At 44.6% G+C, this 23,253-nt stretch overlaps 1 protein-coding gene across 11 annotated transcripts in view; it reads left to right on the top strand.

Annotated features, from left to right (window-relative positions):
* CACNA2D1 (calcium voltage-gated channel auxiliary subunit alpha2delta 1) overlaps positions 1-23,253 on the top strand; it is a 1,026,983-nt gene that overhangs the window by 648,702 nt on the left and 355,028 nt on the right. Inside the window, exon 13 of one of the 11 annotated variants that reach the window (XM_029615094.1) lies at positions 17,211-17,583. The exons of the other annotated variants lie outside the window; for them this stretch is intronic. Within the exon in view, the coding sequence (XP_029470954.1) occupies positions 17,211-17,393 (183 nt within the window). The 3' untranslated portion in view covers positions 17,394-17,583. Of the gene's footprint in view, positions 1-17,210; positions 17,584-23,253 lie in introns of those variants that run through there. 11 annotated transcript variants of the gene reach the window in all.

Raw genomic sequence — 23,253 nt, 5'->3', positions numbered from 1 at the left:
GAAACTTGTAACCCTGAAATTGAGTAAACAGAGCCTTCCTCACGAGAATATGTTGCAAAATTATAAGCTTTTACTCTTCTAGGTTTACCAGCAGTCAATTTTCAATAATAAAAATCACCAAAATGATGAGTGTCAGGATCCACAGCAAAAAAAGCAGTGTAGCAAAATAAATATGGTTTTAAATTTTCTCTTCCTTCAGCATAGCATTAAAATTTGTATCTGATTCTGAAATATCCCAAGTGTCTTAGTCATTTTTTCACAGAAATGTTCTCAGTACTTGCATGCCATTATGGCATCAGGATGGAAAATGAAGTTGGCATCAATTAGAATACCATTTATATTCAAAGAAGCAAGTACAAAAGCTAACCTCAAATAACATGAAGAATACATTCTGAGCAAGTCCCGTCCTGTAATGTTTAGCCAGTCAGAGGGGGGTATCGCGACCAGGCGCACTCCCCTTGGGATGCCTTCCTTCTCTGCTTCCATGCATCGCCCTAGGTGTGCATGCACGCCATTGGACAGCTGATATAGGTGTGCATGCACGCCATTGGACAGCTGATATAGGTGTGCATGCACGTCACTGGACAGCTGATATAGGTGTGCATGCACGTCATTGGACAGCTGATATAGGTGTGCATGCACGTCACTGGACAGCTGATATAGGTGTGCATGCACGCCATTGGACAGCTGATATAGGTGTGCATGCACGCCATTGGACAGCTGATATAGGTGTGCATGCACGTCACTGGACAGCTGATATAGGTGTGCATGCACGCCATTGGACAGCTGATATAGGTGTGCATGCACGTCACTGGACAGCTGATATAGGTGTGCATGCACGCCATTGGACAGCTGATATAGGTGTGCATGCACGTCACTGGACAGCTGGTATAGGTGCGCATGCACGTCACTGGACAGCTGATATAGGTGCGCATGCACGCCATTGGACAGCTGATATAGGTGCGCATGCACGTCACTGGACAGCTGATATAGGTGCGCATGCACGCCATTGGACAGCTGATATAGGTGCGCATGCACGTCACTGGACAGCTGATATAGGTGCGCATGCACGCCACTGGACAGCTGATATAGGTGTGCATGCGCGTCATTGGACAGCTGATATAGGTGTGCATGCACGTCACTGGACAGCTGATATAGGTGTGCATGCGCCTCATTGGACAGCTGATATAGGTGTGCATGCGCGTCATTGGACAGCTGATATAGGTGTGCATGCGCGTCATTGGACACCTGATATAGGTGTGCATGCGCGCCATTGGACAGCTGATATAGGTGTGCATGCGCGTCACTGGACAGCTGATATAGGTGTGCATGCGCGCCATTGGACAGCTGATATAGGTGTGCATGCGCGTCATTGGACAGCTGATATAGGTGTGCATGCACGTCACTGGACAGCTGATATAGGTGTGCATGCACGTCACTGGACAGCTGATATAGGTGTGCATGCATGTCACTGGACAGCTGATATAGGTGTGCATGCACGTCACTGGACAGCTGATATAGGCCCCGTGGTGGGAACAGGAGCTCTGAGCGGGGAAATGATGTCAGCGTCGGCTGGGAATTAAAGCCCTAACCACACTTCGGCTAATGCCTCTTGTGTTGCAGTGCATGTTGCTTCTCATCTCTGTGCCTTCTGCCTTCTGCCTTGCCTTGCCTCGTTGACTCTTTGCCGTTCCCTGCCTCTCTGTGGCCTTGTCCGTCCGTCCTGCCTGTGTCTCTGTCCCCTGTGCCTTGCCTTGTCTTGTCCATCTGTGACTGCCTGATTCCTAATTCTGACCTCTGCTACGGATAATGACTACTCGTCTGGACTGCTGCCTGCCCTGACCTTGGCCTGGATCTGGATATCATTGCTCACTGTCAGCTCTGATCTCTGCCCGAGATTTGACTTTGTCTGACTGCTTCTTACGGGACTTTCACCTAAGCCCTGCTGCTCCACCTGCAGGGAACGGGGCTGGTGTAGACGAACCTCCAGCTCTGGTCCTAGTAAGAGTGAATCCACTTGCTTTCAACATGCACCTAATAGGTTGGTCTGCTGGTCTGCACCTCACAGCCTAAGGGCTCACATCTCTGACAATCACTTAATCTCTGCACTAGTTGCCAGTTTTAAATTCCAAATTTCATAATGCCATTATATATTTAATATTTGCGATGTCCTTTCTTTTGCAGTGAGTAGGACTCTAGGGGTGACTGCAGATTTCTGGTGGTGCGATGTCTGTAGTCCGTATTGGCTGGGATTGTGGGGTTTCTTCTCATTGTTGCTCCTTTCTGGAGTCCTCTCCTCGGCCTCTCACCTGCAGGATGAATGTTCTTGGCATCGCCCCTGCTGCTCACCAGGCAGACTCCTGGGTTTTCCAGTTCTGTCCTCTGCCCTGTCTCTGGCCCAGCAACCTCCTCTGTTTATGTATATCCTCTATGAGCAGGGTCATTTTGCCTCAGCAGTGAAGTTTTCTTATCTAAGTTTTCTGAAACACAGATGACTTGACTTCTTCTCTTTTCTGTCCCCAGATCTTTCTGTGTAGGATGCAAACCATCAGGAAGAAAGGCTTTTGTTTATAATTTGCTTACTTGTTCCAGATGTGAATGTCTCATAATTTTCTTAATGCAAACCCTTGCATTTATTAAATTATTATGTAAATGGTTCTCTGCATGTGCCTTTTTCCTCTTAAATCTTTTCTGCTTACTCTTTGGAGATGTTCCAGCAGCTGAACCAAACTTGAACTTTTAGTAACTGATAAGTGCAGAGGTGAAGCCTTTCCAGTAAGTGTTTTGCTGGGAAATAATTGGCTACAGTCATGCGTTCATTTTTTCTAATCGACCAAATGTGCTAACGGGTTTCCCATTTTGTGTTCACTACATCCGTCTGCTAGTTAGAAAATGTGACTGCTGTCAAACTTTCTTTAATCCCAAGCTTAGCGGAACTGCAAAGCTGAAAGGGCAGAAGATTAAGAAACATACTCTGTATTTCTCCTAGGGATATTTAAAACATGTTAACAATTAAAATGCTCCCCTCTTATTCTGCAAGAAACAGGCCCAGTACTAAGGTACGGTCATCTTATGTCTGAACCACAATTGGGCAGTTCTGCCTGTGCTCTGTGTGTGAGCGAGGACGATTAATGTGCCGTCTGAAGAGGTTACCTGGGATATCAGTCAGAAACATTCCCTCTGCCTAAGTTCTTAGCTCCATCACACTGCTTATTGGTAGAATTTGCTTCCAATTCTACCTCATCTAAGTTCAATAGTCTTAATTCATGCAAAGTGCTAAACTGTGACCGAAATGCAGAAAACACATCTGAAGGCTGAAGCTGAAAAGCTGGGACCGTTTGAGAGAAGCAGCAGAGCTGTAGAGCTGAAGTTAGAGGGCCTAATGCATGATCGATATTTTACAAGGTTCTTTCATATTTCTTTTCAGCCAATCACTTATTTATATTATTTTTTTTTAAAGAATCTGTTTTCTTCGTACATTCAGGGCTTGCTGAGTGGGCATAATTCAGCATGCATAAAAGAGCAATTTACACGTACATCAAATAGCACTAAAATCCAAGATCCTAGTCCTTACAGCCGTGTCAGTTGAGAGCAAGTCAGAATACGCAGACTCATGATTGAGATGGTGAGCATGTAAAGTCAGACACACTACATATTGAAGTACGAACAACAACCCAGAAAGGTCAGAGATTTTATTCATGCAATAATTCAAACATGACACATACCAAAGGAAAATGCATCATGAACCATCTTTTAAACAAGAAGATAACAAAACATAAATATTACATTAAAAAATTAGCAACAAGAATAACATTTCCCCTTGTGATTTTACACTGGGAGCATTTATTTAACTTCCAAAGGAGCTCCAAGAAGCTTATGTCAGTTTCCATTAAACCACCACATGATGGCAGTCATTCTGCATGATTAGCTGAGAAGCAGTTGTTCTGTTTTTGAAATGTAACAGGGGAAAAAGAGAGGATCCAAATGTCATGCTGGAAACCCACATCTCAGAGGGGGTTAAAACCTTCTTTCTATCTGCGCCAAATATGCTAACAACGCAACTACCTTGATAAACACAACCTTGCTGCCATGACATGTGCTTTAATCACTAACCAATCTATTGTAATTATAGCATCTCACAACACAGCCCGAATGCATTCAACGCTTGCAGAACATACTGCTAAAGTTGTGAGCGAGCAAAACAGCTGACCACAAATGGTCAGTCTTAAGCCAACTGCCCTGGCCCATGGTACATAGTAAATTATGGCAGAGAAAGACAAAAGACCATCTAGCCTGCCTGACAGCAATTATAAACACATTTATCGCAAGTAGAACAAATTCCCACATGGAACTCTTTCCTCAGTCATAAGAAGCAGATTCCCCATGCATTCCTGGACGCAGCTGTATCACTGCTGCCCCCTGGCTGCAGTCATCGCTCAGTGAAGGCTGCGCACTTCCTGCATATAATGGGACTACTGAAAGAGTATCCAGAGACAAAGCAAAAAGAAAAAAATCACGAAGAGAAATTAGAGTTCTTCTGCAAAAGCAATTCAAAATCCTTTGCTTCATCTTTACATGTGTGAATAAAAGATGCAATGTCTTTTCTCCTGCCCTCCCACAAAAGAGCTCTGTTTCCTGTAAATATCTCTTCTGTCCGCCCCTCCTCTGTTGTCTGCCAGACTGACTTGTACAAGACTTTGTGAATCTGGAACAAACTTCCGCTACCCAGTGCCTCGAACTGTGATACCTCACTTTCCGGCTAAAAGGAAAGGCTTGGCTGTTTGACCAGGCCTTCTCCTAGATTTCCCTGCATAGACTTTGTTTTATGACTTGATTACCAGATCTTTCGACCAAAAACCATGGCAGACTCTTCTCACCTTTTCTATTGAAGGTTCAAGGTGGTAGCCTCATTGCCTCTGCTCTATAATCTTGACTGTACTGTAGGTACTAGAAGATGACTCACAATGTTCCTTTCCCTCCCGAGCTATTATAATTTTACAAATCAATTAACTATGCAGCTCATAACCTTGTCTGTACCATGTCCTTGCTTTGAGAAGAAGAAAAAATGCACTGCTACTGTAACTCTAAATTTGATTCGGTTTTGATTGTAAGTGACATTGCAACAGTGATTGTTACTGTAAAGTTTGATTAAAATGCAATTGTAATCTGCCTTGAGGCCATTCTTGGAAAAAGGCTTATAAAAATAAAAATAGAAAGGACTTCAGAAATGTTCTGTTCTCTCTTTGTTTTGCACTGCCAAGGGCTGATAAAAAGAGAAAAGGCAGGCAGATGCTTGTCCTGTCCTGCAAGTCTGCAAATTATCCTTTTCAGACCTTTCTAGTAAATATTCTGCTCTGGACACTTGTTGGTCACTTCTGAAGGACTTTGCTGATAACCTTGCTGCCAAGGCCTACCTTATCTTGCCGCATTTCTTTCCCTACTGATTACAGATCCGCTAATCCATTTGTTTTATTTAGAGACTTCCTACATTCAAAGATTTGCAGACTGCAATGATCTGTGCTCTAAGCTGCTTCATAGATGAGGTTTAGAAAACCATTTTTGGATGTTTTCCTTCATTGCAGGAGTTGGTCTGCTAAAAAGTACTCTTTTTACCCCATCTCAGTAAAAATGCCCTTCCTCCAATGCACTTATACAATGAAAGTAAACCTTGGCATTGCTTTTTCTACAAAACTATATACGGTATATCACATAAGTGAGCATGTGCTGCGTGCTTTACACATGCACTTTTATATGGAAGATCATTCGTGTAATAAAAGCCACAATACGAGCCCAGCTTCTCTATACTATCCCATAAAAACAGGGTTATTCCTGACCCAAAGTGTCTGTTATTGTGTATTGGATTGTTCCATTGTCAAGTGCAACGCCAACTTAATATTTGCTGTAGGGTGACCAACTGACTGGTTTTACAGCCATTTTAGCAAGGCCTGGCCTGTATTGAGCCAGCCCAGTAGCCAATCAGCAGTGGAAGCAGGCAGCCTTACTAGCCCAACACTATTTTATTTATTTAAAAAATTTTCTATACCGTCGTTAAGCTAAATACCATCACAACGGTTTACAGAAGGGCACGATAAAGAGAAATATGGGTGGTATAGATTACAAATTACTCGTGTGCCATCATAGTACGGTAACAATGTAAAATAATAAACTAGGTTTATGGTTCTGGGGCAGTGGGCGCACACATTTGCAAATGAGAGGGAGGGCAGGGGCATCTTCTCACCCCCTCCTAGTCCTTCCCTGTCCTCATGTCCAGTTCAGGTCCATGGAAAAGTTGGCCTCCCTAACTTGCTGCCCAGATCAAACGTATAAGAAAAGTCCTGTTAGTAGTTTGTAGAAGTCCCCTACTGCCCGTTCTATATACCTAGCAATTCCTCTGGAGAGTTTATAATGCAAATTTCAAAAGACAAAGCGTGCTGGCTAATGTCATGTCACGTAAGATCTCCAGATTTATTCTCGTGTTCTAATTGCAACGTGTTCAATCAATAGACGCCAAGCCTCAGTGGCTTTATAAAATATGAAATCCTACATCAACTCTGTTTAGTAAATAGACCCCTAAATCAGTACTTAGCACGATACTGGCGCCGAATTGGTGGAGTCCCAGGGCTAAGTCCCAGTTCTCTTGCCATCAGTCTTTTCAACCCCAAGGCATGGATTCTCTCAAGGTGGGGGGAGCTTAACCTCCTGGGCTGCAGGTGCATGAGGTGGGGGCCCACTTTCACTCTTTTCACTCTCTACCTAGTCACTGTCCATTTTCTCTTGAAAAAACGGGAAAGACAACGAGAATAGTGTTAAAACTTTACTGCAACAAAAATAAAATGTGCAGCTCAAGTAAGGAAAAACAAAGTCCATGGATCTTCATAGGAAACAAAAACTTCCACGGTGCCTGTTCTCAACGTGATGTCCTCAGCCAATTCTCCTATTGAAAGACCCATGGTAAGCAAACCTCTCCACCTTGCATGGCAAAGTCCCAACACAGCCACCGAAAAACTCTTCCTTTCCAAACCCTTATCTTCCTGTCTCTCAAACAGATGCAGGAGCCTCCTCACTTCAGCTGGGCTCTTTCCCTCAGACAGGGGCTCCCTTCTGAAGCTGGGATCAAGTCTAAAAAGCAACCCAGAAAAAATTCTCCTCACTAAAATCAGTCTCTCCAGCACTTCCAAGGTCTCCTCTCCAGAGCAGAGGGGCCTAGCTGGGGACCTTCACCAGAAACCCCAATCCAGCTCCAACATCCTCTACCTTTTGCACGTACGCGCTGAGCCCCAGAATATGGGGCAAAGTGGACCAATTCCAGCCTTGGAAAAATGAAACTTTAAGGATGATCTAAAACCTTCAGATCCCTTAGGGTTTAGCAAAAGAGTAAAACTTATTAGTAAGGAATTAGAGTATATTATCTACAGATAAGCAGGCTGAAATTAGCCATGTATTCTACGGATCGTCCTCTAGGTGGCGGAGCTCCTCGAAGCACACAGAGCTGACCTCTGTGTGCCTGCTTGCCTATATGACCACAGGGATCCCAGTGTGCTTCAGTCTTCTTTCTCCACCTGCATGGAGTCTCCTCTTACTCAAAGTTTTCCCTTTTCTTTTTTCCTTAGGTCACAGCCACCTGGGGCCTGGGGTCCCATGGAGTCCAAGACTTGCTGCCTTCTCTAAGTCCTGCCACTCTTAAGCAGCAGCATTGGGGAAGCAATTCAGCAGTGACCTCAGGCCGGCTCCGGGGTCCCTCCGGGACCCGGGGGGAGCAGGAGTCTGCAGCAGCAACCCGGTGGAGCCAGAAGGAATGCTGCAATGACCGGAGTTGGCACTGCTCCGGGCCTAAATGGAGGCCTCATGCAGCTGAGGTGCCCCAGCAGATCCCCTGAAGGATGACCTCGTTGGAGGGGAACCGGCAGCTGAAACAACCCTCCTCTGGGCCCCCTCACTGGGATACCTGTGAACAGGGGCAGGGAAGACCCTCCGTGGAGGAGCCTCCCAGCAACATGAGACAGCCTCATCGAATGGCCATTGTGTCGCATTTACCGACACCAGTCCCTCAGAAACGTTGAGGAGGCATGCCCAGGTCAACACATTGGGGTTGCTTGAAGTGGTGGGCATGCCGAGACCAAAGGGCCGAGGCCGGCATGTTGATGCCAGAGAACTGAGATGAGCATCAGCGCCAAGACTAGCTAGAACTGAGCAACTCTGGGTCACTGAAGGGCTGACACACGCAAGCTGGGGCGTGGGATTGCCGTGGCTGGTGGTGCGTTGCAGACTGGCAGAGATCGGCACACCGATGTGCATCAAGACATCAATGCCGAGGCTTCAAGCCCAGCAACTATCATGGCATCAGCCACACTATAGGTCAGTACTAGTACATTGCTGAGCCTTACCAGGAGGACAACACCAGTGACTGTTTTGCACCAATTCTGGTATTTCACAGACCGAAGTCACTGGTAGTGCCTCATCGATGTCAATCCTCCTGCTGATCAGAGGGCATCCTTAAGGGACAAACTGATCTGGAAGCAGCGCCAGTTTATGGGCTTGGAATAGATGGCACAGGTGGGGCTCCTGCATTAGGGGAGATGCCAAACCTCATGATTTACTTGGGGCGTTACCCCCTAGGGACCCTCCATGCAGAAACAGAAATGCCATCCACTGCAGGCTTAGGGGCACAAGGAGAGATCGAAGTATCAGGAGAGGACCTGCCTTCCGGTAGGTTGGGAAGAATTCTTCATTGATCACGGGAAGGTGACACGAAGTGTCTGGGGTATCTATACAGCGCATAGTCCATACAGGAATGTTGCGTGCAAGGGCAGCACTTCCATGAGTACCTTCAGCCTTTGAAGCCAGGCCAATGCTGCTACGTGCACGATGACCCCAAGCGGAGCATGCAACGAGTCTATGAAGTTGGACACGCTGGACAAATCATCAGGAGCCATTACGGTCAGGTGTTCTGCATGGCCCTGGATCAACTCACTGGATAACCCTCAGAGATAAGCTCCAGAAGGTGACAACGCAGGGAGAGGTACACCCCAATGGGGACCCTCAGATTCTGCATTTGGGACAATGCTAGTAGCAGCCACAGCCTTAGAACCTCCAGATACGGCCAACGGTGTTGCGTTAATAGAGTTGCCAATGGAGCCCGGGGGGGGGGGGGGGAGGAGGGGGTTTAGTTCCCCCATACTCCTTGTCTTAAAAAAAAAAATCAAAAGACCACTGGGCGCTAAGAGGGATTCTCACCCTCGCTAGTAATATCTCAAGGACGGGAGTATGGTGGGCCCTCAGAAATCAGTACTTCTGCAATCTCGCTTGCAGTCGCGGAGGGCAGGGGATTCACGTCAATCATGTGGAGTCTCTGACACAACTCACAAGACACAATGTGGGTCAAGGAGTTCCCCAACTGTGTTGCGCCGCCCATGGGAAGGAGAAGGATAAATTTCACTCTGCAGGTCTACATCCTGTCTCGATCCTCAGATGCTTCCCCCCAATTCATCAGGCCTCTTATACAACTCAGCATCTGGGGGGAACTGGTGGTTAGGGGAGTCTTATATTCACACATTCAAGCACTCGATTTGCTCGCAGGGGATCCATGGTCGAGGCATGGCACCCCGTTGGGCGCTGCCATCCCGTAATGCCCTTATCAAGGATTCATTGTGGGGGATGACCCTTCTGAATTAAACAAATGAGTAACACAGGAAATCCTCCTCTTCATTCGTAGGGTACCTGTAGCACCGAGTCACCCTTAGGCAATACAGCCTACAAACCAGTCTGAGAACAAGGTTTGATCACCATCATCAGCCTGCGGGGCGTATGAACGACCGTAGAGGAGTGCTGGACATGAAATCGGTACATATGGGAGACACGTCACTCGTATCTCCTGTCATGTGAGGCAATGCCGCCAATGATGTGGATTGGAGAGTACATTGAAGATTGCATCCTTCAACACCAGTAGGATTACCCCTTCACAGCTGATGTAGGGGATCTCAAGGATGAATTTCTTTAATTTGAATCAGAGTTGACTACTACTCACAACCGAGGGAAGAGTCCAGCTTCATGGATGAACCGTCAAGTGGTAGGTCGTATCAGGTCATAAATATAAGGGGAGCTTGTTGCACCTCAACGTGCTCACCTCCCCAATATAGGTATCATGGGGAAGTACCAGCCTCACCTCGAAGGGCTGGGACGATCTCTACAATGAAGTACACCTGCCACGCCCGCCTCGACCCAAACTCGACCGTAACAGATTGGATTGGAAAGGATTGGATAAGTTCTTGGAGGAGAAGTCCATTACCTGCTATTAAGTTCACTTAGAGAATAGCCACTGCCATTAGCAATGGTTACATGGAATAGACTTAGTTTTTGGGTACTTGCCAGGTTCTTATGGCCTGGATTGGCCACTGTTGGAAACAGGATGCTGGGCTTGATGGACCCTTGGTCTGACCCAGTAAGGCATTTTCTTATGTTCTTATGTTCCTTCTTAACCTATGTGCTCCCCTGCCGGGCACATAGTGTGGAAATTGGAAGGAAGACACCAATGTGCCTAAAGTTTCCACGACTATCCCAAGGATGCCCAGGCCCACCCCAGGACAATGCCTGATGGAAGGGAATTATCAGTCTAAGTAGGCCAGTTATCCGAAGGGTGCACGAAGTATGAAGCTGTATGCTCACTGCCCCCCCCCCCCCCCCCCGGGGCATCTGTTAGCATAACTTCACCCAGGATAGCAGATGGTACTAACATCAGCATCCATCAGGGTATGTGCTAGCGCTAATAAGCCTCATCGCTTCCCTGGAGGGTTCTCTGGTACCATTCCACCGTGAATTTACAGGTTCATGAAGGACATTCTCCAGCGATGTCACCGGTTGCAAGCAGCACTGGTACCATGTGTTCTTCACACCAAAACAACTGATACTACCACCCTGTGAATCCATGGTCAACAGCCATGGGGACATATCTCCTACGGAGTGCTGCTTGATCGCCATAACATCAGGGAGGGGAATTAGTGAGCCGCAAGTGCGGTCTCACCATGGAACAATACAGAGACAATATGACATTGTCTCTGCAGATTGTCACCTGCAGATTTAATGGAACAAAGTCAGCAAGGCTTTATCCAGGGCAAGTCTTGCCTCACAAATCTGCTTCACTTTTTTGAAGGAGTTAATAAACATGTGGATAAAGGTGAACCGGTATAGAAACATAGAAATGAAATGACGGCAGAAGAAGACCAAACGGCCCATCCAGTCTGCCCAGCAAGCTTCACATTTTTTTCTCATACTTATCTGTTTCTCTTAGCTCTTTGGTTCTATTTCCCTTCCACCCCCACCATTAATGTAGAGAGCAGTGATGGAGCTGCAACCAAGTAAAATATCAAGCTTGATTAGTTAGGGGTAGTAGGGGTAGTAACCGCCGCAATAAGCAAGCTACACCCATGTTTATTTGGTAACCGCCGCAATAAGCAAGCTACACCCATGTTTATTTGGTAGATATAGTATACTTGGATTTTCAGAAGGCGTTTGACAAAATTCCTCATGAGAGGCTTCTAGGAAAAGTAAAAAGTCATGGGATAGGTGGCGATGTCCTTTCGTGGATTGCAAACTGGCTAAAAGACAGGAAACAGAGAGTAGGATTACATGGACAATTTTCTCAGTGGAAGGGAGTGGATAGTGGAGTGCCTCAGGGATCTGTATTGGGACCCTTACTTTTCAATATATTTATAAATGATCTGGAAAGAAATACGATGAGTGAGATAATCAAATTTGCAGATGACACAAAATTGTTCAGAGTAGTTAAATCACAAGCAGATTGTGATAAATTGCAAGAAGACCTTGTGAGACTGGAAAATTGGGCATCCAAATGGCAGATGAAATTTAATGTGGATAAGTGCAAGGTGATGCATATAGGGAAAAATAACCCATGCTATAATTACACAATGTTGGGTTCCATATTAGGTGCTACAACCAAAGAAAGAGATCTAGGTGTCATAGTGGATAACACATTGAAATCGTCGGTTCAGTGTGCTGCGGCAGTCAAAAAAGCAAACAGAATGTTGGGAATTATTAGAAAGGGAATGGTGAATAAAACGGAAAATGTCATAATGCCTCTGTATCGCACCATGGTGAGACCGCACCTTGAATACTGTGTACAATTCTGGTCGCCGTATCTCAAAAAAGATATAATTGCGATGGAGAAGGTACAGAGAAGGGCAACCAAAATGATAAGGGGAATGGAACAACTCCCCTATGAGGAAAGACTAAAGAGGTTAGGACTTTTCAGCTTGGAGAAGAGACGACTGAGGGGGGATATGATAGAGGTGTTTAAAATCATGAGAGGTCTAGAATGGGTAGATGTGAATCGGTTATTTACTCTTTCGGATAGTAGAAAGACTAGGGGTCACTCTATGAAGTTAGCATGGGGCACATTTAAAACTAATCGGAGAAAGTTCTTTTTCACTCAATGCACAATAAAGCTCTGGAATTTGTTGCCAGAGGATGTGGTTAGTGCAGTTAGTATAGCTGTGTTTAAAAAAGGATTGGATAAGTTCTTGGAGGAGAAATCCATTACCTGCTATTAAGTTCACTAAGAGAATAGCCACTGCCATTAGCAATGTAACATGGAATAGACTTAGTTTTTGGGTACTTGCCAGGTTCTTATGGCCTGGATTGGCCACTGTTGGAAACAGGATGCTGGGCTTGATGGACCCTTGGTCTGACCCAGTATGGCATTTTCTTATGTTCTTATGTTCTTATGACATACTCCGTTTTAATTTTCATTCCCTTCTTAATAATTTCTAGCATTCTGTTTGCTTTTTGATCACCACAGCACACTGGGCAGATGATTTCAATGTATTATCTACAATGACGCCTAGATCTCTTTCCTGGGTGGTAACTCCTAAGATAGAACCTAAGATTGTGTAACTACAGTAAGGGTTATTTTTCCCTACATGCATCACTTTGCACTTATCCAGATTAAATTTCATCTGCCATTTGGAAGCCCAATCTTCCAGTCTCTCAAGGTCCTCCTGCAATTTATCACAATACGCTTGAGATTTAACTACTCTGCATAATTTTGTGTCACCTGCAAATTTGATCACCTCACTTGTTGTACCCCTTTCCATATATATATATATATATATATTAAAAAGCAACCATCCAAGTACAGATTCCTAAGGCTCGCCACTGTGTACCTTTTTCCACTGTGAAAAAAGACCATTTAATCCTACTCTCTGTTTCCTGTCTTTTAACTAACTTGCAGTCCACAAAAGGACATCACCTCCGCTCCCATAACTTTGTAGTTTTCTTATAAGCCTCTCATGCGGGACTTTGTCGAATGCTTTCTGAAAATCCAAATATACCACATCTACTGGTTTACCTTTGTCTACATGTTTACCTTTGTCTACATGTCCACTATTTACCCCTTCAAAAAATGCAGATTTGTGAGGCAAGACTTGCCTTGGGTAAATCCATGCTGCCTGTGTCCCATCAAACCATGTCAATCTAAATGTTTTGTGATTTTATTCTTTATAACAGTTTCCACAATTTTTTCTGGTACTGAATTCAAGCTCACCGGTCTATAGTTTCCTGGATCACCCCTGGATCCCTTTTTAAATATAGGAGGTACATTGGCCATCTTCCAATTTTCAGGATGATTTTAATGATAGGTTAAAAATTTGTATTAATAGGTCTGACATTTAATTTTTTAGTTCTTTCAGATCCCTGAGGTGTTCACCATCCAGTCCAGGTGATTTACTACTCTTCAGTTTATCAATCAGGCCTAGCACATCTTCCAGATTCACCGTAATTTGGTTTAGTTGATCCGAATCATCACCCATAAAAACCTTCTCCAGAACGGGTTTCTCTCCAATATCCTCTTCAATAAATACAGAAGCAAAGAAATCATTAATCTTTCTCTAAGCACTCATTTAATCCCTTGATCATCCTATGGTCCAACCGACTCCCTTGCAGGCTTTCTGCTTCGGATGTATTTTAAAAAGTTTTTATTATGAGTTTTTGTCTCTTTGGACAACTTCTTTTCACATTTTTCCTTAGCCTGTCTTATCAATGTCTTACATTTATCTTTCCAGTGCTTATGCTTTATCCTATTTTCTTCTGATGGATCCTTCTTCCAGTTTTTGAATGAAGATCTTTCGGCTAAAATAGCTTCTTTCACCTCCCCTTTTAACCATGCTGGTGATCGTTTTGCCTTCTTTCCACCTTTCTTAATGTGTGGAATAACATCTAGACTGTGATTCTAGGATGGTATTTTTTTAACAATGACCACACTTCTGCACACTTTTTACCTTTGTAGCTACTCCTTTCATTTTTTTTCTAACCATTTTTCTCATTTTATCAGTTTCCCTTTTGAAAGTTTAGCCCTAGAGCCATAGATTTACTTACTGTTCCCCTTCCAGTCATTAAAATTTGATCATATTATGATCACTATTGCCAAGCAGCCCCACCACCGTTACCTCTCTCACCAAATCCTGTACTTCAGAGAATTAGATCTAAAATTGCTCCCTCTCTCTCTGTTCCTGAACCAATTGCTCCATGAAAATGTCATTTATTCCATCTAGGAACTTTATCTCTCTAGCGTGTCCCGATGATACATTTACCAAGTAATATTGGGGTAATTGAAGTCTCCCATTATTACCGCACTACCAATTTTGTTAGCATCCCCAATTTTTCTTAGCATTTCACTGTCCATCTCACCATCTTGACCAGGTGGGCGGTAATATACCCCTATCACTATAGTCTTTCCCAACACACAAGGCATTTCTACCCATAAAGATTTGATTGTGCATTTAGTCTCATGCAGGATGTTTATCCTGTTGGACTCTGTTATCCCGGACATAAAGCGCCACCCCACTACCAAGATGCTCCTCTCTGCAATAGTGATATAATTTGTACCCTGGTTAAGCACTGTCCCATTGGTTGTCCTCCTTCCACCATGTCTCTGAGATGCCAATTAAGTCTATGTCATCATTCACTGCTATACACTCTAATTCTCCCATCTTACTTCTAAGACGTCTAGCACTGGCATACAGACATTTCAAAGTGTTTTTTGTTTGTATTTTCATTCTGCTTTTCAGTTTTTCTGCTGCCATTTGGCTTTTACCATTACTTTGTCCAACTGGCTACCTTAAGATCATCAGATTCGATCACCCCCAGATCCCGCTTTTCTTTCTTGCTTAGAAGAATTTCACTCCTTAAATGTGTAATTCTACATTTTTTTTTTTTTTTTAGCATCCAATTTTAGCTGCCAGACTCTAAAGCATTTTTCAAGTTTCACTCATAAGAACATAAGAAAATGCCATACTGGGTCAGACCAAGGGTCCATCAAGCCCAGCATCCTGTTTCCAACAGTGGCCAATCCAGGCCATAAGAACCTGGCAAGTACCCAAAAACTAAGTCTATTCCATGTAACCATTGCTAATGGCAGTGGCTATTCTCTAAGTGAACTTAATAGCAGGTAATGGACTTCTCCTCCAAGAACTTATCCAATCCTTTTTTAAACACAGCTATACTAACTGCACGAACCACATTCTCTGGCAACAAATTCCAGAGTTTAATTGTGCGTTGAGTAAAAAAGAACTTTCTCCGATTAGTTTTAAATGTGCCCCATGCTAACTTCATGGAGTGTCCCCTAGTCCTTCTACTATCCGAAAGAGTAAATAACCGATTCACATCTACCCGTTCTAGACCTCTCATGATTTTAAACACCTCTATCATATCCCCCCTCAGTCGTCTCTTCTCCAAGCTGAAAAGTCCTAACCTCTTTAGTCTTTCCTCATAGGGGAGTTGTTCCATTCCCCTTATCATTTTGGTAGCCCTTCTCTGTACCTTCTCCATCGCAATTATATCTTTTTTTAGATGCGGCGACCAGAATTGTACACAGTATTCAAGGTGTGGTCTCACCATGGAGCGATACAGAGGCATTATGACATTTTCCGTTTTATTCATCATTCCTTTTCTAATAATTCCCAACATTCTGTTTGCTTTTTTGACTGCCGCAGCACACTGAACCGACGATTTCAATGTGTTATCCACTATGACACCTAGATCTCTTTCTTGGGTTGTAGCACCTAATATGGAACCCAACATCGTGTAATTATAGCATGGGTTATTTTTCCCTATATGCATCACCTTGCACTTATCCACATTAAATTTCATCTGCCATTTGGATGCCCAATTTTCCAGTCTCACAAGGTCTTCCTGCAATTTATCACAATCTGCTTGTGATTTAACTACTCTGCACAATTTTGTGTCATCTGCAAATTTGATTATCTCACTCGTCGTATTTCTTTCCAGATCATTTATAAATATATTGAACAGTAAGGGTCCCAATACAGATCCCTGAGGCACTCCACTGTCCACTCCCTTCCACTGAGAAAATTGCCCATTTAATCCTACTCTCTGTTTCCTGTCTTTTAGCCAGTTTGCAATCCACGAAAGGACATCGCCACCTATCCCATGACTTTTTACTTTTCCTAGAAGCCTCTCATGAGGAACTTTGTCAAACGCCTTCTGAAAATCCAAGTATACTATATCTACCGGTTCACCTTTATCCACATGTTTATTACCAACTCGATCCCTCTTCATTTTTCTATATTTTCCTGGGTGTCTACCCTCGTCCAGATTTTGCTGCTATTGGCAAAAAATTAAGCTTGTATGATAATCCTTCTGCAAAGTCACTCACAAAAATGTTGAAAAGATCTGGTGCATGAACTGATCTGCAGCACTGCTAATAACGTCCCCTTCATCCGAGTGAACTGCATTTATCACTACCCTTTCTTGAATCCATTCAACCAGTTTCTAACCCAGTTGGTCAGTTTAGGGTCCATACCAACGGCACACAATTTATTATTCATAATAATAATAATAATTTGTCACCCATGCAGAGCATTGACAAAGGCCTTACTGAAGTCCAAGTACTCTACATAAAGTGATCTTCCCTAGTCCAACTCTCTGGTCACTCCAACAAAGAGATTGATCAGATTTGTCTGACAAGATTTACCTCTGGTAACGTCAGGGAGAATAGAAGTTGTAGGTCAAAGAATGTGTTAAAGAACAAAATATGTAAAACCTGATATCTGTATTAGGTTAACTAATACTTTAAGATATAAGGTACCTGTGGAAGTTATTTTCTGTGTCCTAAAATATTTGCTAGTCTAATTGATATTATTACTAGTCAATTAATTTGTTGGGTTTCTTTTTATCAAAAGGTATTTGTGGCAAACTCTGGATTCAGACCTCCCAGGATTCCTCCCAGTTCTGCTGACTTAGATTTCTCTTCTCTGGTTTCATTAAGAAAAAGTCCTTTATCATCACTGATTGACTTTGAAAACATTGCGCTATTAAAGGCCTGTGATCTCTGTAGCATTAGTACTTTGTGCTTTTACAGCTAATTTACTGAACACTTTCAGCCTCTGGTTTGATGCTAATAAACTGATGCATTCATCACAATGCTTCTGCTAATGCCAATTAACAGCGTCCTTAAATCCTATGGTCAGTCTTAATAAAACGATAGGTCTCATGTTCTCCGGTGTTCCTCCTCTAATCATGGATGCTAGGATCAGTCTGGCATTCTCCTCATTGATTTCTCTCTTATTCTCTTCTGTACTTGATCCCTAAGAAGTGCTCATTAAATACTAATGAAAGCTATTTCATGTGTCCTCTTTCTTCTTAAAATATTCCAGATTAAAATTCCAGGCAGGGATAGAGATCACACACCCCAGCTGCTTTTGTTTAAATTCCCGCTTATCAATGTGGTGATGTGTAGCTCTTCCTCGTAGTATCACTTCTTTTTACCATGGGATTTGCTCCACTTCATACCTAAATCATTGCCCTTCCCTTGCTGTTTCATTAAGCAGTTTCATCTCGGGGCTCGGCTGCACTTTGTCATTTCAGATTTTGGTTGATTGCTTTGCTGCACATACATGAATATTTATTTGATCTTGGATAAGGGAAATTCTGCCGTTTTGATTCAGCCACTGTTGAAGCTCAGCTGGCTATGGTTCTGGACTCCATACTGGTTCCTACTCTGAATTCCAGGCTGGATCCAGAACTCGAGGCCTGGCTGACCTGTTCCTCATCTAGACTCCATGTTGGGACTGCTTACCCCTGACTGGGAGTCCCCTGGCCCAGGACATCACGCCAGAACCTGACTCCAGGTCTGCAAAGCCTGCTCTGGAATCCTTTCTTGCCAAGACTGATCCTGAAGTCATTGTTGAATCTCTGTTCATAGAAGGTGCTTTGCTACTAAACAATGTTTTAGTTTCAACCTTTTCTATTCCAGACTTAATCTGATGATGTCAGATCATGTTTCTTTGCCCTTAGCTGGAACTGTGGTTACTGCCATGATACTCTGTGGTGGGGTGATGCCAGGACAAATAAGATTAAGCCAACATTGAACCAGTTGGCTGCTGGAACATGAAGCTGAAGCCTTTTCTGTTATCCACCATGTAGCTAGAGATTATTGAAGCAAAATAACTCAGAGGAAATTATTGTTTCCTGTACTCCACTCTCTGGATTAGATGCATTCTTGTTAAGACATCCCTGCCCTTTAGCAAAGGGTTGGTCAGAGACCAGGTTAAAGGGATCTCTGGGAACATGCCAGCCAGTATCCTTTGCAGTTTCAAGGCTGGAGATCCACTTCTTTTTTTTTTTTTTAACTCTGTTTATTGAGTTTTGTTCATATATTCCCAGTGATGGGACCGTAACCATACATCAACACATAATGGGTACAAAGTACAAGGTAGGATACCGTACAACATCGAACAACAGGTAAGTAAAGTTTACAATCCACACCAAGTACCTAAACTGAACATAATAAACCAGCAAACTCAGCTCGTCGTACATTAGTCAGACCACAAAACAATTCTCACAACAGGAGCTTGATGCTGGATAGGGTGCACATCGACCCATCAGATCTAAGGGTAACGAAGCCCCCATCTCCCTCCCCTCCCCCCACCTACCCCCATCCCTGCCATCCCCAATTCCCCCCTCCCTTCCCACTTGAGTGTATCCTTTGTATGGGCTGTGCAAGAACAGGAAAAAATCAGTGACGGCCAGTGCAATGTATCATAAAGAGCCCGCTATCTTATCCCGTGGTGGGTTGTAAGTACTTAAGAAAAGGTGCCCATAGCAGTGCAAGATCTGAGGTATGCAAGGATGATTGGTGATTACAGATATACATTTCATGAGTAAAAAGTCGGAGAAATAGTGTAAACCATATATCCCACGTTGGGGCATCAGCATCCAGCCATTTTGTAAGGATCACTTTCTTGCCTGTGAGGGCCGCTTTAAGTATAAAAGCTTTCAATAGTGCTCTACGGGGACTTGCCATAATATCACTGGGCACAACCCCAAACAGCCAAAATGCAGGTGTCTGTGGTAGCTGACAATGCCAAAGACGAGCACAAAAGGAGCTGATCGCCCGCCACAAAGACTGGACATTCGGGCAAGTCCAAAAAACATGGGTAAAAGTACCTGGAGACATTCCACACTTTCTGCAAAGAGGAGAATCACAAAGATTAGCCTTATAGGCTTGAGTGGGAGGAATGTAGCCCCGCCATAAGAATTTGTATTGGGTCTCCCGCATATCCTCATTAACGGAGATATCGGGAATAGTTGCAAAACATTTCAAAAAATCCTCATAAGTAAGGTCCAGCTCACTCCAAATGGACCATCTCTGGTATAAGGATTGCAAATGACCTATCTCTCTCGGTTGGGCCAATTCTTTATAAAAACCCGAGATTTTGGGGGGCTTATTAGCCGCTGTGCAGAGAAGGTGTCTGAGGGCAGTGTGGCGTGAGGAATCATTCCAATGCGCAGCACAGGACTGCATAAAATGGCGAATTTGTAAGAAGGCATAAAAATCAGTGTGTGGAATATTGAATTGGTGTTGGAGGTCCCCAAAGCTATATAAGGTCCCAGTGGACGGGTCGAACAATTGAGAGAGAAATATGAGTCCCTCCGCTTTCCATCTCTTAAAGGGTGTGTCCCCCTCTCCCGGTAGAAAATAACCATTATTTTGTATGTGTAGGAAAGGCGTGATACCCTGTGGTTGACGGTACAGGTGGCAGAGGCAGGCCCAGGCCGCTCGGCACGTGGTCACTAGTAAGTGAGATCTGAGCTGGACCGGAACCTCCGAGAGCCTTGCGTGAAGCAAAAAATTGAGCGAGGGGACTTCATACCAGATCTGTAAAACGGAGTGAGGCAGAAAGTGAGAAGACCCGAATATCCAATCCCTGACATAACGTAAATTGCAGGCTAAATTATACATTTTAAGGTTGGGCACCCCGACTCCCCCCCGATCAGGGGGGAGGCACAGCATCCCCAACGGAATGCGAGCTCTCTTGCCCCCCCACAAAAAGTTCCTGAGAGCCCGGGTCACTACAGTCAGATCCGCTGTAGAAAGCCACAGCGGCAACATTTGAAGGAGGTAAAGCCATTTAGGCACTATCATCATTTGGTAAAGACGGATCCGTCCCTTGAACGACAAGGGTAAGTTCCTCCACCTTTTCAAAGTATCAACTGTGTAAGTCAGCTTTGGGTGGACATTCAGCTGGTATATAGTATCCAATTGATTGGGTATAACAATCCCCAAGTATTTAAGGGTATCAGACGCCCATTTTAACGGGAACTCCCCCTCCCAGGTTTCCCTCAAGTTGCGCCCCACGTCTAGAGCCTCTGACTTGTCTCTATTAATCTTGAGGCCAGCAAATACCCCGAAATGTTCCTGTACTTGTAGTAAGTAAAATAGAGAACGTTGTGGGCGAGTCAGGAAAACCAGGACATCGTCGGCGAAAGCCGCGACTTTGAAAGACTGCCCCCGTTTGCTGAACCCCCAAATGTCAGGGTGCGTCAAGATCTTACGTAATAATGGGTCAATTGTAAGGATATAAAGAAGAGGAGACAGTGGGCAGCCTTGCCGTACCCCCCTCTGGATAGCCACTGGATCTGATAACAACCCATTAGTCATAATGCGGGAGTGAGGATGATGATATAATAATCCTAAATAGGACACATAATTCCCTGATATCCCATATCGCTCCAAGACGGAAAACATGTATGACCAGGCTACCCTATCGAATGCCTTTTCACTGTCAAAGCCTATAGCCAACGCAGGCACTGTATATTGTTGACACATCGTCATAGCTGATAATAGACGCACAATATGACCAGTAGCCGAGCGACCCTTGACAAAACCCACCTGCTGCTCCGTGATAAGTAGGGGCAACAGCAACGCCAATCTGTCTGCCAAAACCTTCGCCAGGATCTTTAGGTCGCTGTTAAGCAGTGATATGGGCCTATATGACTCCGGTTTATGCGGGTCTTTGCCCGGCTTTGGCAAAACTATGATATGAGCAGAATTAAAGTCTAATGGGAAGCTCTTCTGCAGCAATCCATCCACATAAAAATTCGTCAATGGGACTGCCAAATGGTCTCTCAACATTTAAAAAAGTCATATGAGTACCCATCGGGCCCAGGGGATTTACCGGATGCCATATCGTTTATGACTCGGAGAACTTCGTAAGTCTGAATGGGGCGGTTGATAAACTCCCTTTGCTGAGATGACAAGCTCGGAGTATGTAAATTGGAAAAGAAAGACTGTTCCTCCCCCCCACCAGGGGTGGAGTCCTCCGCATATAAGGCGGTGTAAAAAGAATGGAAAACTTTCCCAATAGCCCTAAGGTCCGTGACTTTTTGCCCCTGAGTATTAATCATGGCCTGTATCGCCGTCCGAGCCCTAGTCCTCCTCACAAGGTTGGCCATAGGCCGTCCCACCTTATTGCCGTATCTGAAAAAATTGTGGTGGGCTACTTGAAGGGCATTGCAAGCTCTCTTGTGTAGGACAGTGTTGAGCTGATGAAGTATGTGGAAGTAAGCCTGTCGGTGGGATTCCGAGGGAGAGGATAGAAAGGTCTGCCTAGCCTGCTTAGTCCTAGCATCCAAATGAAGAATATCGTTCGTCAAGCGCTTGTGCCTGGCACTAGGGGTGTGCATTCGGATTGACCGCATTAGTAAAACGCAACTCATATTTTTTTTTTACTTAAAAAATTGATTCGACATAAACGATCGGATTTCCCACATATCGAACATAGATATGTTCGATATGTGGGAAATCGCGATTGTTGAGCCAAAATAAAAATATAAACCCCCTCACCCTCCTTAATCCCCCCCCCCCCCGACTTACCACAACTCCCTGGTGATGGAGCGAGGAGTGAGGACGCCATTTCTGCAATCCTTGGCGAGAAGCATGTGACGTCGGCGGCACGTCGAGTGACGCCGGCGTCACGTGATTCCTGGGTCAGGAGGCCCCCCCAAGCTGGCCAAAAGTTCTTTTTGGGCCGAACGAGCCGTCCGGCGTGAACGAGCCGGGAATCACGTGACGCCGCGTCACTCGACGTGCCGCCGACGTCACATGCTTCTCGCCAAGGATTGCAGAAATGACGTCCTCACTCCTCGCTCGATCACCAGGGAGTTGTGGTAAGTCTGGGGCGGGGATTAAGGAGGGTTAGGGGGTTTAATTTTTTTTTTTGCACATATGTACATATACCCAACTCATTGGATTTTTTTTATGTCCATATTGGCCGCAAGTGGGACCCCCTTTCGGACATAAAAAATATGAACATAAAATTTTGCTCTGCACATCCCTACCTGGCACTCATAAAGCTGATTATTTCGCCTCGCAACACGGCTTTCCCCGTTTCCCAAAACAACTGAGGTTGAGTCACATGCTGTGCATTATCCCCCGCATATGCCGTCCATTTGGTTATCAGAAACTGTCTGAACTCCCTATCCCCTTTTAAGGCATTAGGAAATCGCCACCAGCGGTCTCCTCCAGATTGTTGACCAATATTAAGACCAACCGATACCGGGGAGTGATCTGAAATAACCGGGTTTTCGATGTCTGCCCTGTCCACCCTCCCAAGAGCGTCCTGAGCCAGTAAAATATAATCTATGCGAGAGAACGTCTGGTGTGGGTTCGAGTAAAAGGTATATTCCCGGTTCATAGGGTGGAGGACTCGCCAGATGTCCAACAGTCCAGTCACATCACAAAATTTTTTCACCCCTTCACCCCGAGCTCCCAAGCGAGTCCCGCTCTGTGTCGACCTGTCAAGTGTATTGTCCCACACACAATTGAAATCCCCTGCAATACACAGAAGACCCTCCTGGTGAGAGAGGAGCACATCCGCGAACGAACGCAAGTATTTCTGTGGATTGTCAGTGGGTACATACACATTACCAATAGTGATCTTC

The sequence above is a fragment of the Rhinatrema bivittatum genome, chromosome 9 (genome assembly GCF_901001135.1).
Source record: "Rhinatrema bivittatum chromosome 9, aRhiBiv1.1, whole genome shotgun sequence".
Lineage (NCBI taxonomy): Eukaryota > Metazoa > Chordata > Amphibia > Gymnophiona > Rhinatrematidae > Rhinatrema > Rhinatrema bivittatum.
The sequence above is the reverse complement of the archived record's forward strand: the minus strand, read 5'-3'. Positions and strand labels throughout refer to the sequence as shown.